General features: G+C 39.1%; 1 protein-coding gene and 1 pseudogene across 4 annotated transcripts in view; both read left to right on the forward strand.

Moving 5' to 3' along the window:
• ARMH3 (armadillo like helical domain containing 3) overlaps positions 1 to 16557 on the forward strand; it is a 175387-nt gene that overhangs the window by 72181 nt on the left and 86649 nt on the right. For 3 of the 4 annotated variants that reach the window (XM_045802937.2, XM_045802938.2, XM_045802936.2), the window contains 2 exons: positions 2754 to 2836; positions 4008 to 4134. The exons of the other annotated variant lie outside the window; for it this stretch is intronic. In XM_045802937.2, coding sequence (XP_045658893.1) covers positions 2754 to 2836; positions 4008 to 4134 — 210 coding nt within the window. The remainder of the gene's footprint in view (positions 1 to 2753; positions 2837 to 4007; positions 4135 to 16557) is intronic. 4 annotated transcript variants of the gene reach the window in all.
• LOC148109771 (10 kDa heat shock protein, mitochondrial pseudogene) lies at positions 581 to 2747 on the forward strand (annotated as a pseudogene).

Raw genomic sequence — 16557 nt, forward strand, 5'->3', positions numbered from 1 at the left:
TGAATTATCAGGAGTAGAATGCAGGTTCTCCCTGGCACTGACTCTCAGAGTATTGCAGTGCTGACTTCTCCTTCTCAAAGCTCTTTGGCTCCACTGATGTCTATGGTAGTTGGGACATAGGTTGCCTCTTGGCCTGTGCCAGAATTGCTCTCTTCCTCCCCTTGTATTTATCACTTTGTCATCCCTGATTCTGAATCCCAGAGATCAAGACTAGCTGTAGTCCAGCAAAGGAGCAATAAATCATCACTCCCACTTCCTTTTCTCCAGGTTTTCTGCTCCTTAATTACCACATAACCACTGCTGAGGCTGCATCTTTGTGCTGTGTGTGCTGGGGACAAAAGCCCTCATTGATTGGATGTGTGCAAAAGCTGCTTTGTCTCTCTCCAGCCATTATGTTTTGCTGTTTTGCCCAGTGCCACGTGCTCTACCCATCCTTTTCTCTTGTCTCCTGTGAGTTTTTAGAATCTGATTGTCAGGTGATTTATCCATTAACAGGGCTTGTCTAAGCTCTGGGAGTAGTGGGTAGAGTGGGCAGCCCTTAACTCGCCAAGATGATCTTCATTAAATAGAGAGGTTTGGTATGGGTTAGTCATTTTTTATATGGATTTTAGCTAGTCCCCTTCATTCTCTGAGCTCCTGGTAGGAGTTAAGCAGGTCGTGTGATCCAGAATGGGCTCCTATGGAGCTTTTTTGGGGTCTAGTCCGACAGATTGCTTGTTAACAGATAACATCAAAAGGGCCAACTGCCTATCATTTGCCTTTCCATTATGAAACCTCAGAGAACTTGAGTCAGTGCAAGGGTGAAGAGTTCATAAATGAGGATGCCTATGACCTTTATCTCTAGCAAGGCTTTTTTGCTGTTTGAGGGGAAGATTCAGGCTTTAGAAACAACGTAGACAGGCCCTTGTACTTTTCCTTGCCTGCTGTTCCTTTACTGTACCTGTGATTTCAGAGGTTGAGAGTAAGGAGTGTTGTGTGGCAGGCAGCAAGTATCTGGAGAGTCTTACTCCTACTCGTCATTCCCTGCTGTTCCAAATCAAAGCTCACATCTCTTCTCGAAGGGTAGTAAACTTCACACAAAGCTCAGACAGCGTGGGAGAATGGACTTCTTTGCTGGCAAAGAAGCAGATATGGTCTTAGAAAAGGAGAGGTCAAGCCTTTTTTTGTGTCTGTGGGAGTAGAGAGGGTTGAGGGGGAGAAGACAGAAGGACCACCAATTGCTTGCAGCTGCTGAACCCCTTCTTCATAGTTTCCCCTCAAGTAGGGAAGGTAGGTACAGTGGCAATAGGCATGATGGGCACAGAAGTAGGATTTACTTCATGGTTGTGGGTGAAAGAGAACAAGGCAACTGATGATTTCTCTTATGCCTAATATTTATTTGCAAAAATGTCTTTATACCTACAGTGTTAATATGGGGACTTGGCAGTCAGTCTTTTAACTGAGGTTGCTTGGGTTTTAATCCTCATTAAGCATACCAGGGAGAAAGGGGACCTTTTGGTAAGTGTTGTCATGGTTGAGAGAGGAAGGAGTAAGCTGCACTTTTGTTTGAACAGTTAAGGGCTTTTTTTCTCTTCATGAGCTCTGTTCCCATCCAGAGCTGAAGTCCAATATAGTTGGCACATCTGGTGACCAGTTAGAATTGAAGGCTGTCCCCCTTAGCCATGATGTTTGAAACAAATGCATGGCTAAAACAGTGAAATGACATGCCAGCAGCCTGGGATGAGAGGGGATGCTCATTTTGACCTCTAAATTGAGCAAATTTGGTGGGGAAATCACTGCGTGGGAGTAAATTTGTAACACTAATAAGAGATCCTTAAAAAAAAACCCAACACAACATTTGTTTATTTATTTTAGAGAGGGAGGGAGAGAGCAGAGGGAGAGAATCTCAAGCAGACTCCCCACTGAGCACAGAGCTGGATGTGTGAGATCATGACAAAAGCCAAAACCAAGAATCAGAAGCTTAACTGTCTGAGCCACCCAGGAACTCCTAAGATGTCCTTTTTGTAGTCAGATTTCCGAGCTTAATTGCTATTTAAGAAGTGGCACAAAGAGGTCAGACTGTGGGTCTCCCTAGCAGAGCTGGAGTCGTGGCAGGACAGGCGTTTAGAAAATTTCTTCCCGTCTTTGACCAAGTTTTAGTTGGAAGGAGAGCTGCCAAAACTGTAACCAGAGGAGACATAATGCTTCTAGAAAAATCTCAAGGAATAGTATTGCAAGCAACAATAGTAGCTGTTAGATTGGGCTCTAAAGGCAGGGGCAGAGTGGTTCAACCACTTAGCGTGAAAGTTCAAGATCAAGTTCTCTCAGAGTACGGAAGCATCAAAGTAGTTCTAGATGATAAAGATTATTTCTTATTTAGAGATGGTGACATTCTCGGAAAGTATGTAGACTGAAAGAAATCATTATTGAAATGGCATTAAGTGAAGCTGTGGAATCTTTCATCATGTAATTTTTTGTGTCTCTCTTTTATGATAAACTAATGGTATCCAAAAAAAAAAATGGCACAAAGAAGTAGATTTTTTTAAAACCTTCTGTGGACAGATAAACAGATACATGCTTGGGAAGGTCAGTGCTTGCTTTAGATATATCTACCTTACCTGCTTTTAAAAAGTTCTTGGTAGGTGTGACTTACTTGTTCTAGCCCTATTTGGATTTCTTAGATCTAAGTCTGTTTTCATTGCTTTCATTTAACTTTATTGATCATTCTTTGAATATCTGATTGATGTCTTCTTCTTCTTCTTCTTTTTTTTAAGCCTTGATAAATTTGCTGAAGTTCCTTATGTCAAATGAGACCGTACTTTTGGCTAAACACAACATTTTTACATTAGCCCTTATGGTGAGTAATAAAAAAAATATTTCTTAAGGGGAGTGGGAGGTACAGGTGTCTGTTTGTGGAAAGAATAAGTCATGGGGATAAAAATACAGCATAGGGAGTATAGTCAATGGTGTTGTAATGGTGTTACATGGTGACAGACAGTAGCTCCACTTGTGGTGAGCATAGCACAATGTATAGACTTGTTGAGTCACTGTATTACACACCTGAAACTAATGTAGTCTGTGTCAATTGACTTCACTTAAAAACTTTTTTTGTTTTTTTTTTCCTTTTTCTGAAGCCATACCCTAGGAGAGATAGGCCAGGTTGAAACAGGAGCTGGTATTCTGGGGACTAAGGCATAAGACAAGCCAGGCCTTTATTTTCCTTTTGGATTTGAATCTCTAGACTGGTGCTCCCCACTCTTCCTCTCTCACCTATGTCTTTGGCACACTTGAGACTCTTTCTGTTTCATGAGAGTGTATTATTTGGGATGGGCAAGTATGGGTCAGATCTCTGTGAGCCTTGGTCCCTGGTGAGAGACTGAACTAGACTACTATAGTCTCTGTGTTGGTACAGAGCAAAGCCTCTGGAGGTGTCCCAGCCAGATGAATGGTTCCATCATGGCTGCACTTGGTTTCAGACAGACATTACAGATGCCCGTTTATCTGACTGGTTATTTGGGGTAGCAGGAGGGCGTTGTGCCTTTTGACTGTCTTCTCAGGATGTTACCCAGTGTGTTCATAAATATTTAACATTTGAGGGGAAAAAGCCCTGATTTGTAGCATTTGTGGATTTCTATGGTACTCCCATCGTGGCCAGTTTGAAGCTAACAATGTGACATTGTTGAATGCAGAGCTGGGGATGGTGAGCAATAACACAACATTATATGATATTCCCACCACACAGGTATAAGAAGTGTAATTAATCTCAAGAACATAAATAATACTAAAAGATAGAAAACAGGAAGTTGTGAGTTTGGGTGTTATCTTCATTTTAATGTAATTTATTGAATTGTAAGTTTTTATGTCAATTTGTAAAAATGGCTTTGTTAAACAACCAGCTCACAAAATTCCTGAAAATTTAACAGTCAGTTCTTACAAGCCAATAAGAACTTGCTACAGCATACTACGGACAATATCTTTCTGGTCTTCATAGCGTGATGCCTGTGTATGGGCTTTTGCTTCTTTTTTAGATTGTGAACCTATTTAATATGTTTATCACATATGGCGACACATTCCTGCCCACTCCCAGCAGCTATGATGAACTCTACTATGAGATTATCCGCATGCACCAGAGCTTTGACAACCTCTACTCTATGGGTAAGCTATCTTTTCTTTTTGCTCCCCTCCCCCCATCAGCTGCGATTTTTGGCATGTAAGAGGAAAAGACTACAAAAGATTCTCTTCTAGTTGCTTGGTTCCCTGCTTGGCATAGAAATCTAGAAGTCTCTTTTCAGGCAATGTGGAGTTCTTTGCTTTTGGGAATTCAGAATTCATCTCAGTACAAAGCTGGTTAGCAGCCCTATAGCCCTTATGTTTGTGAGAGAGAGAGTAGGGAGGCTTGTGGATTTAGTGACTGCCAGTGAGATGGGAGTGAAAGAGTGGGTGGAAATTGACAGCGGCAAATAGAAGAGCTTGGATCCCAGAGGAACATTGTGTGATTTGAGAAGGTACAGGATTTTAAAGAGTTTTAATGTACCTATGTATTTTTAGCATAACCTACAAGAAGAAGTGGGCATTAGATAAAAATCTTTCCTGCAAAGCTTTTGGTGATTGGCTCAATGAAAATTTACTCTGTGGTCATAGTAAATATAACTTATTTCTGAAAGAGGACATGTATCCCTGTAAATTCGAGTGAAGAGTCTACAAGCCTATCTGGAATTTGAAAGGTCAGGAAAGGTTTCTGTAGATTGCACAGAAACAGAAAGCCCCTCACTAAAGCTATTAAAAAAAACCCTCACTTACTAGCTTTATTGAGGTATAACTGATCTATAATAAACTGCACTTGTTTAAAATATACAATTTTTGGTAAGTTTTGAGATACACATAGATACATGAAGCTTTCAGTATAAACAAGACAGTGAACATATCCATCACCAACCAAAAGTTGCCTTTATTCATACTTTATGTCCCTCCTACCACCTCTTACCACCTCTATCCCTTGCTTTCTATCTCTGGGCAACCACCAGTCCACTTCCTGTCACCACAGGTTAGTTTGCTTTATCCCTTTTGTTGGGACTGTGAAAACGCTCTCCTACATCATGTAAAAGCTAGAGGGGATTTGGAACAAGTACTAGGAGAAAGAGTAGAAGCAAACAGTAGAAAACAGAAGAAACAGTAGGAAAGAAGGATTGCCTAGGAGGACAAAATTCTTTTCTAATTTTCTTTTTTAGAGCAGTAGAGAAAAACTTTGAAGAGCCATGTATAGCTTTGCTATGACATCTTTGGCAGTGGGAGTAGGGCCTCGTATTAGTAGGATGTTTTCACCTGCAAGTATCAGAAAACTCTGACTTAAACTACCTTGAACAATAGGAAAATTATTTCACTTTGCAAGAATTCTAAGGAATGACAATTTCAGAAAGATGTGATCCGATCCTCAACAGTGTTGCATGGAGCCGGGTGTTTTCTGTTTCTCCACTCTCTTATTCTTAGTATAATACCTTTAGCATCAGGTCAGCTCCCCTGAGAATAACAAGTTCCAGTTGTCATATTAAGACACTTGGTCTTTTTTTTGGGAGCTAGGAGGTCTTCCATGAGAACCCTCTAGCAGACTTGCTATTGCCAAATGGACTCAGTGATCCTTATGTGGTTTGTGTCTACCCAGCTTTACGAATATCCTTGTTTTCAAGAATGTAGAATTTTCCAGGGGTGAAGAGATGCCCCAGAGGCCTTAGCATCCATTAATAGATGAATAAAGATGTCTTTCAATGAGGAAAGGAAGGAGAGTTGGAGTGGGGAAGATATTTTTTAGAAGCCTGACATACCTACTCAACTGGGCCATGTGCACAGTCAAATGAGGTAAGCCCTTGTAGCTACAGCAACAAGATAAGAGAGACTATCTGGGCATGCTCAAATCTGCCAAGGGAATTAAAGTGTGAACCAGGAGATCACAAATAGGAAAATGAAAAATTTCACTAAATGAAAGACAACAAACAGAGCATGTTTCAGTGCTTTAACATTTTGTATAAAGTATGATGAAAAAACATTTAGTTGTGTTTTTTTTTTTAAGATTTTATTTATGTGTTTGAGAGAGAGAGTGAGAGAGAGAGATCATTAGCAGGGGGGAAGGGTAGAAGGAGACACAGACTCCCTGCTGAGCTGGGAGCCCGATGAGGGACTTGATCTCAGCACCCTGGGATCATGACCTGAGCCAAAGGCAGACGCTTAACCGATGGAACCACCCAGGCGCCCTAAAACATTTAGTTTTTTAAGTCAAGTTTTCAGAAGTATAATTTACATGTATAGTAAAATTCACCCTTTTTAATGTACAGTTCTGAGTTTTGACAAAGGTGTATAAAAGTATAATTATCACAAAAAATCAAGATATAAAATTTCATCATCCCAGAAACATCTCTTGTGCTCTTGTGAGGTCAACTCCTTAACTCACTCTAAACCCTCAGCAACCATGAATCTGTTCCCTGGCCTCAGGGTTTTTCTTTTTCCTTTTTTTCATAGTTTTGTTTTTTCAAAACAAAACCCAAAGATGAGATTGTATAGTCTTTTGAGTCTGGCTTCTTTTACATAGTAATTTATTTGAAATTCATCCATGTTGAGGCATGTATCAGTAGTTTATTCCTTTAAAAAAAAAAGATTTTATTTATTTATTTGAGACAGAGAGTGTGAGAGAGAGAGCATGAGCAGGGGGAGGGGCAGAAGGAGAGGGAGATGCAGACTCCCTGCTGAGCAGGGAGCCTGATATGGGACTTGATCCCAGGACCCTCGGATTATGACTTGAGCTAAAGGCAGAAGCTTAACTGACCGAGCCATCCAGGCACCCCTGTTTATTCTTTTTTATCTTGGAATAATATCCCATTGTAGGACTATGCCAGCTTAGTTTATCCATTTCTCGGTGGAAGGACATTTGGGAGGTTTCCAGTTTTTAATGAGTATGAATGAAGCCCCTGTGAACATCATTGTACAGGGTTTTATGTGAGCACAAGCTTTCCTTTCACTTGGTTACATACCGATGAATGGGTTTTTGGCTATCATGGTTAAGTATCTGTTTCTCATGAAGAAAAACACCAAACTATTTTCCAAAGAGATGTACTCTTTTGCATTCCCTTCAGCAATATATAAGAATTATAGTCCCTCCATATCCTAGTCAACACTGGTTTGCTGGTTGGTTGGTTTGTTTTTGGCTTCTTATAGGTGTGTGGCAATATTTCATTATGGTTTTAATTTGTATTTCCCTATTTAATATTGTTGTCGAACATCTTTCCTGTTCTTGTTTGCCGTCTTCTTTGGTTTTGAAGATCTTTTGCCCATTAAAAAAAATTGCATATCCATGTTCATAGCATCACTATTCACAATAGCCAAGAGATGAAAGCAATCCAAATGTCCATTAATGAATGAACAGATAAATAAAATGTGGTATATACATTTAATGGAATACTATACAGCCTTAAAAAGGAAGGAAATCTGTTACATGCTACAATGTGGATGAACGTTGAGAACATCATGCTAAGTGAAAGAAGCCAGTCCACAAAAGGACAATACTGTATGGTCCCATTTTTGTGAGGTATCTAAAGTAGTCAGATTTGTAGATATAGAAAATAGAATGGTGGTTACCAAGGGATGGGGAGAGGGTACAAAGGGAGTTGTTTAATAGGTATAGAGCTTCAGTTCTGCAAGATAAAAAGGTTCTGGAGATCTGTTTTGCAACAATGTAAGCATACTTAACACTTTTGAACAATACACTTAAAAATGGCTAAGACAGTAAATTTTATGACATGTGTTTTTTTCTACCACACACACAAACTAAACTAAACTCTAGACTTTATTTGGATTCTACTAATTTTTCCTCTGATGTCCTTTCTGTATTCCAGGATTCTATCCACGTTACATGTAGTTCTAATATCTCTTTAGTCTCTTCTTGTCCGACAGTTTCTTACATTTGGGTGTATGTTATCAACATGATTTATCACTGGTGATATTAACCTTTATCACTTGGTTAGGGTAGTGTTTGGGAAGTGTCTCTACTGCAGAGTTGTGGTTTTTCCTCCCTTTCCATACTCTGTTCTTTGGAAGCAAGTCACTAAATGCAGTCAGCACTGAAGTTGGTAGTGGGGGTTGGGAGGTTAAGCTCCACCTCCTTCAGGGGAGTATCTACATAGATTATTTAGAGTTCTCCTATAAGAAGAATTGGTTGTTTGGTGGTTTTTTGTTTTTTGTTTTTGTTTTTGTTTTTTTTAGATATAAGGTTTCTTTGTATATTTTGTACACTAGTCCTTTATCAGTTACATGTTTTGCAAATATTTTCTCCCAGATTTTAGCTTCTATTTTCATTTTCTTTTCTCTCTCTTTTTTTTTTTAAGATTTTGTTTATTTGTCAGAGAGAGAGAGAGCACAAGCAAGGGAAGTGGCAGACAGAGGGAGAAGCAGGCTCCCCCCTGAGCAAGGATCCTGATGTGGGACTCGATCCCAGGACCCTGGGATCATGACCTGAGCCAAAGGCAGACACTTTAACCGACTGAGTCATCCACGTGTCCCTGTATTTTCATTTTCTTAACAATGTCTTTTGAAGACATTTTTGTTTGTTGTTTTTTTTTAAAAGATTTTATTTATTTATTTGAGAGAGAGAGAGAGCATGCATGAGCTTGGGCAGGGGAGGAGTAGGGGGGGGAAAAGAATCTTGAGAAGACTCTGTGCTGAGTGTGGAGCCCAGTGTGGGGCTTGATCTCATGACCCTGAGATCATGACCTGAGCTGAAACTAAGAGTCGGACACTTAACCAACTGAGCCACCCAGGTCTCATTTTTCAGTCTCATCCACCTATTAGGGAAAGATTTTTGTTGTAATCCAGCTAGCAAATTTCCATTTTTCTTGGACCCAGTTGCAAACTATTGAAGAAGTTTTTAATTTTTATAAATATAGTTTATTAATTTTTTCCTTTATGGGTTTGTGCTTTTCATGTAGTAGCTAAGAAATCTTTCTCTAACCCAAAGATAAAATGATTATCTCTCTTTTTTTAGAAGTTTTATAGTTTTAGTACCTTACGTTTAGGTCTGAGATTCAGTGCAAGTTAATTTCTCTATATACTGCTGGGTTTGGATTGGAGTTCATGCTTTGCATATGCATGTCCACTTGTTTCAGCACCATTTGTTGAAAGACTTTCTTTCTCCATTGAATTGCTCTGTCAAAAATCAATTGACTTTACATATGTGAATATTCTATTCTGTTGCTATATGTCTCTCTCCTTTCACAAATAACATTGCCTTGATTACTATAAAAGTAAGTCTTGAAAGCAGATAGTGTGAGTCCTTCAACTTTGTTCTTTTTTTTTTTAAGATTTTAAGTGTTTTTGCTTTTTTTTTGCTTTTGAGAAAGAGAGAGAGAGTGAGGGGGAAGAGGGGCAGAGGGAGAAAGAGAAGGAGAGAAACAGACTCCTCGCTTAGTGTGTATCCTGATGCAGGGCTTGATCTCACGACCCTGAGATCATGACCTGAGCTGAAATCAAGAGCTGGATGCCTAACCAATTGAGCCACCCAGGCACCCCAAGATTTTTTTTAAGATTTTATTTTTAATTAATCAGTATACCCAGTGTGGGACTTGAACTCACCCTGAGATCAAGAGCTTCATGCTCCACTAATTGAGCCAGCCAGGTGCCCCTTGACTTTGTTCTTCTGTTTCAAAATTGTTTTGGCTATCTTAGGAATTTTTTCATATAAGTTTAAGTATGTTTTTGTCAAAACCCTACTGGAATTTTGATTAAGATTATGATGAATCTAGGGTTGCTTGGGTGACTCAGTTGTTTAAGTGTCTACCTTGGGCTTGGGTCATGATCTCAGGGTCATGGGACTGAGCCCCGCTGGGCTCCCTGATCAGGAAGTCTACTTCTCCCTCTTCCTCTGCCCTTCCCCCCTGCTTGTGCTCTCTCCCTCCCTCTTTTACTCTCATTCATAAATAAATAAATAAATAAATAAATAAATATCTTTTTTTAAAAAGATTATGATGGATCTGTAGATCATTTTGGGAAAAATTGACATAACCTGTGAACATTTTTTTAAGTCTTCTTTGATTTTTTTCATCAAACATAGTGCACTTATCGCACATACTTTATTAAATTTATCGCAAAGCATTTCATGAAATTTGGTGCTATTGTAAATGGTATTTTTTAGAATTCAGTTTTTATTTGCTCATTAAAGACTATTGATTTCTGAATTTGTCATCTTGCTGAACTCACTTTTTAGATTTAGTAGCTTATAATCTCTTTAGAATTTTCTATATAAACAGCTATATAGTTTGGGAATAAAAGAGTTTTATTCCTTTCATTCTAATCTGTATGCCTTTTAATTCTTCTTCTTGTCTTATTTCACTGGTTAGGACCTCTAGGAGTATATTAAATCAGAGTGGTGAGAATGGATGTACTTGCCTTTTTTCCAATCTTAATATAATAAGGGTTCAGTACTTCATTAAGTGTGACGTTATCTGTAGGTTTTTTCATAGGTGCCCTTTATCAGGCTGAAGAAATTCCCTTTGTTTCTAGTTTCCTGAGAGTTATTCTCATTAATGAATGTCAGATTCTGTTTTAAAATTTTAGCATAGGGGTGCCTGGGTGGCTCAGTCAGTTAAGTGTCTGACTTTTGATTTTGGCTCATGTCATGATCTCAGGGTCTTGGGATCGAGCGCCACTGGGGTCCTGGCTCAGTGAGGAGTCTGCTTCTCCCTTTCCCTCTGCCCTGTTCTTGCTCATGCCCTCTCTCTCTCTCTCTCTCAAATAAATCTTTAGAAAAAATTTAGCATGTCAGGTGAGCATCCAAGTCTTGGTTTTGGCTCAGGTCATGATCTCAGGGTCATGAAATTGAGCCCCTCGTTGGGCTCCAAGCTCAGTGTGGAGTCTCCTTGGGATTCTTCCCTCTCCTTCTGCCCCTCCCCTGCTCATGTGCATGTTCTCTCTCTCTCTCATAAAATAAATAAATAAAATCTTAAAAATTTTAGCATTTATTGAGATGATAACATGGTTTTCCTACTACAGACTGTTGATACAGTTGATAATTTTTGAATGTTGAGCCAACCCCACATGATTGAAACTTATTTTTTTTTTAATTTTTAAATTTTTAAAAAAGATCTTATTTATTTGAGAGAGAGAGAGAGGGTGTGCATGAGAAAGCACGAGCGGTGGAGGGAGAGGGAGAAGCAGACTCCCCTGCTGAGCAGGGAGCCCGATGCAAGGCTCAATCCCAGGACGGTGAGATCATGACCTGAGCAAAAGGCAGATGCTTACCCAACTGAGCCACCCAGGTGCCCCCATCTTTTTTTTAAACTAAGTATCATTTTTATGTGTTGCTGGATTTGATTTGCCCATATTCTTGAGGGATATTTGTCTGTAATTTTATTTTCTTTTAATGTCATTTTCTGGGTTTGGTATCAGGTAATGTTGACCTCATAAAATTCTCTCATCTATTTTCTGGAAGAATTTGTTTAGAAGAGGTATTATTTTTCTCCTTAAATATTTGGTAGAATTTGTTAGTGAAGTGAGCTGCACCTGGAACTTACTTTCTTGGAAGGTTTTTAACTATAAATCCAATTTCTTTAATAAATCTAAGACTATTTGATTATCTATTTCTTCAGAGTGACTTTTGGAAGGTTGTGTCTTTCAAGGAATTTGTTTTATTTCATTAAGTTGTTAAGTTTTATGGGCATATAGTTGTTGGTAATACTCATTTTAAATGTCTGTAGAGTCTGTACTAATTTCCTTTCTTTTATTACTGATTTTGGTAATTTGTATCTTCTCTTTTTCTTGGTCAGTCTGGCTATATATGTGTTTCAGGTTTATTGATTTTTCAAAGAACTAGCTTTTGGTTTCATAGTGGGGTTTTTTTGTTTTTTGTTTTTGTTTTTTTGTCTTTCATAAAATTTCATAGATTCCTGCTCTTAATTTCCTTCTTGTTGCATGTTTTGAGTTTTGGTAGTTTCTTAAGATGAAAGCTTAGGTCATTGATACAAGACTTTTCTTTTTTCCTAATATAAATACTTAGTCCTGTAAATTTCCCTCTAAATACTACTTTAGTTGCATCTGAAACATTTTCATTTGTTGTGTTTACATTGTCATTCATGTTCAACATATTTTCTGATTTCCCTTGTGATTTCTTCTTTCACCTTTGGATTATTTAGGACTGTTTTGTTTAATTTCCAAATATTTGGGGATTTTGATTTAAAAATTTTTTAAAGGATTTTATGCATTTATTTGACAGCACAAGCAGGGGGAGTGGCAGAGGGAGAGGGAGGAGTATGCTCCCCGCTGAGCAGGGAGCCCAATGAGGGGCTTGATCCCAGGACCCTGGGATCATGACCCAAGTCCAAGGCAGACGCTTAACCAACTGAGCCACCCAGGTGCCCCAATTTGGGGATTTAAAAATTTTTTCAGATATCTTTCTGTTAGTAATATTTAGTTTAATTCTCTTTGGGCCCAAGAATATTCTTTTTTTTTTTCTTTTTTAAGATTTTATTTATTTAGTTGACAGAGATAGAGACAGCCAGCGAGAGAGGGAACACAAGCAGGGGGAGTGGGAGAAGAAGAAGCAGGCTCATAGCAGAGGAGCCTGATGTGGGGCTCGATCCCAGAATGCCGGGATCACGCCCTGAGCTGAAGGCAGACGCTTAATGACTGCGCCACCCAGGTGCCCCTGGGCCCAAGAATATTCTTTATGTGATTTCAGTCCTTTGAAATTTATTGAGACTTGTTTTATGGCCCAGAATACGGTCCATCCTGGTAAATGACTCTTCTGCACTTGATTCTGCTCTTGGAGTAGACTGTTCTATAAGTTTCAGTTTGGTCAAGTTGTTTGATATGGTCTCTGTTTTCACAGATTTTTCTGTCTACTTGTTCTAAAGGGACAGAGAGGACCGTTGCAGTCTCTAACTGTAATTGTAGGTTTGTCTATTTTTTCAGTTCTTTCACTTTTTGATTTATATATTTTGTAGCTTTGCCATCAGATATGTACACATTTAGGATTATATCTTGGTGAGTTAACCCTTTTATCATTGTGTAATGTCCCTTTTTATCTCTGGTAATATTCTTTGTTCTGAAGTCTGTTTGATCTAAGATTAATACAGCCATTGTGGTTTTTCTCTTTCTTTCCCCCTTTCTCAAAGATTTTATCTTTAAGTAATCTCTACACCCAATGTGGGGCTGAAACCCACAACCCTGAGATCAAGAGTCGCATGCTCTACCGACTGAGCCAGCCAGGCACCCCTGGTTTTTCTTTTCTTTTTTTCTTTTTTTTAAGATTTTATTTATTTGAGAGAGAGAGACAGCCAGCGAGAGAGGAAACACAGGCAGGGGGAGTGGGAGAGGAAGAAGCAGGCTTCCAGCGGAGGAGCCTGATGTGGGGCTTGATCCCAGAACGCCAGGATCACGCCCTGAGCCGAAGGCAGATGCTTAACTACTGAGCCACCCAGGTGCCCCTGGTTTTTCTTTTTTGATTAGTGCCTACATGTTTATCATTTTCTATCCTTTTACTATTAACTTATCTATATTTTTATGTTTAATGTGGCTGTCTTTTTTCTTTTTTTTTAAGTTGACTCCACACCCTGCATGGATCCCCATGCAATGCTTGAACTCACGACCCTGAGATCAAGACGTGAGCTGAGATCAAGAGTCCTTTGCTTAATTGACTGAGCCACCCACTGAGCCACCCAGGCACCCTGAAAGTGGCCGTCTTGTACAGAGCTTGTAGTTAGGTCTTGTTTGTTATCCAGTGTGACAATCTTTTTCTCTTATTCAGCATTTAAACCATATACATTTAATGTAATAACTGATGTACTTTCTTTTAGTTCTACCATTTAATTTGTGTTTCTCCCTCAGCCCCCATTCGTTTTCTGCTTGCTTTTGGATAATTGAAACATTTTTTAATATTCCATTTTAATTTATCAGTTGCCTTTGGCTGTATTTCTCTGTATTTTTAGCAGGTCTCGGGTTACATTGCGCTTTATACCTTTCCTAGGCTACTTACAGTTAATATTGTATCACTTCACTTTTTTTTTAAATAAGCTCCACACCCAGCATGTAGCCCAATGTGGGGCTTGAACTCATGACCCTGAGATCAAGACCTGAGCTGGGATCAAGAGTCGTTTGCTTAACCGACTGAGCCACCCAGGCATCCCTAGTGTTGTATCACTTCAACAAAATATAAGAGTTTTCTACTAGATAGTGTTCTGTAATCACCAACTCCCACACTTTGATGTTAATAGTTGTCATATGTATTAGATCTACATACATTGAAAACTCTACCAGTGCTATAATTTTTCCTTGTGACTATCATCCATATTCTAAAGAATTTCAGAGAGAAAAATGTGTTATCTTACATTTACCTAGACATTTTTTTTTTTTAAGATTTAATTTATTTGACAGAGACAGCCAGCGAGAGAGGGAACACAAGCAGGGGGAGTGGGAGAGGAAGAAGCAGGCTCCCAGCGGAGGAGCCTGATGTGGGGCTCGATCCCGTAACGTCGGGATCACGCCCTGAGCTGAAGGCAGACGCTTAACGACTGTGCCACCCAGGCGCCCCATTACCTAGATATTTTCCATTTCTGTTGCTCTTTTTATTCTGGAAGATTCAAATTTCCTTTGGTATAATTTCTCTCAGTCTTTTTTTTTTTAATTTTTTTTTTTAAAGATTTTATTTATTTGACAGAGATAGAGACAGCCAGCGAGAGAGGGAACACAAGCAGGGAGAGTGGGAGAGGAAGAAGCAGGCTCATAGCGGAGGAGCCCGATGTGGGGCTCGATCCCGGAACGCCGGGATCACGCCCTGAGCCGAAGGCAGACGCTTTAACCGCTGTGCCACCTAGGCGCCCCAATTTCTCTCAGTCTTGAGAATTTTCTTTAGCATTTCTTTTAGAGCAGGCCTCCTGGTGACAATATTTTAAAATTTTCCTTCATTTCTCAGGTATTTTTGCTGGATTTAGAATTTTGAGTGGAAGGTTCTTGTCTTTAAGTATTTTGAAAATGTTATTCCCCTTTTTCTGGTCTCCATGGTTTCTGAAAATAAGTCTGTGGTCATTTTGATAGTTTTTTTCCTTCTTTGTAATATGTTGTTTTTCTCTAGATTCTTTTAGGATTTTTTCCCTTATCTTTGGCTTTTAGCAGTTTGATTATGATATGTCTAGGCATGGTTTTTCTGTGAGTTCATCCTGTTTGGGATTTGCTGAGCTTCTCAACTCTCACTAAATTTGGGAGTTTTCGGCCATTCTTTTTTGCAAAATGTTTTCTGCTTCAAGTCCTTTCTTTTTCCTTTTCTTGGACTACAAGTACACAGATGTTAGGTTTTTGATATTGTCCCTCTCTTCCCTGAAGCCTTATTTGGTTTCTCCCGTTTTTTTTCTGTTCTTCTTATTTACTAGTTTCTACTGACTCCTGTGCTAGTCCATTCTGCTATTAGACCCATCTAGTGAATTTTTTGCTTTACATAATATATATTTTACTTCTAAATGTTTTAATTGGTTCTTTTTTATAATTTCATTTGGCTCTAAGAAGTCCTGTCTTTCCATTCATTCAAGTGTGTTTACCTTTTTTTCATGGAATATAGTGATAATAGTTGCTTTTAAGTCTGATAATTTTAAAGTCTGTCATTTCAGGCATTTGTTTTTCTCTTGAGGATTTGTCACATTGTCCTCTTTTATTGTGTATTCTGATTCTTTGTATGTTCTAGTGCTTCATAAATTGAATAATTTTGGATTACATCTTAGGCATTTTTAATGTTATGTTGTATAGACTCAGGGTTCAATTATAATCCTCTGGAGATTTGTTTGTTTGGTTTTAGGAGGTAGGCAACCCAGATGGGGTTTGACTGCAAGTTCTGCCTCACCTTCTGTGTGTTGTGGTTCTAATACCAGTTCAGTTTTCAGAGCCTTTTCTGTGCTGCTTTGGATCTGGTCCACACATGTACCACTCAAGGATTAGTTGAGACTTGGACTGTGGTTCAAATATCCATTCAGAGGGCACCTGGGTGGCTCAGTCGGTTAAGTGTCTGACTCCTGGTTTTGGCTCAGGTCATGATCTCGGGGTCGTGAGACTGAGCCCCACATTGGGCTCCTCACTCAATGTGGAGTCTGCTTCAGATTCTTTCTCCCTCCCCCTCTGCCCCTCCCTGCTCTCTCTTTCCGTCTCAAATAAATAAATAAATAAAATCTTTAAAAAAACACACACACAAAAACCCCACCAAATATCCATTCAGTTCTTAAAGCTTTTGCTTTACTGCCTGTATCTCTGTTTCATGTTTGCTCAGGTCAGCCGTGAGCCTGAGAATTGTACAACTATTATGTGCAAAATTAGGGGAACACTTTCTCTTGGTTTGTCCAGGATTCTATGTTCTCTGACCAGCAGAAGCCCATTTTCTTGGTTTCTATCTACAGAAAGGTGAGGTTTCTATTGAAGTTTTAGCCATCTACCCAGCTTCTCCACCATACATCTCTGTGAAAGCCTTCATTTTTTCACCCCAGTTTTTTTGAGAAATAATTGGCACACATCACTATGAAGTTTAAGGCATACAGAGTGATGATTTGATTTACATATATAGTGAAA

Source organism: Ursus americanus, chromosome 6 (assembly GCF_024610735.1).
Source record: "Ursus americanus isolate L20-20 chromosome 6, mUrsAme1.1.p, whole genome shotgun sequence".
NCBI classification, from domain to species: domain Eukaryota; kingdom Metazoa; phylum Chordata; class Mammalia; order Carnivora; family Ursidae; genus Ursus; species Ursus americanus.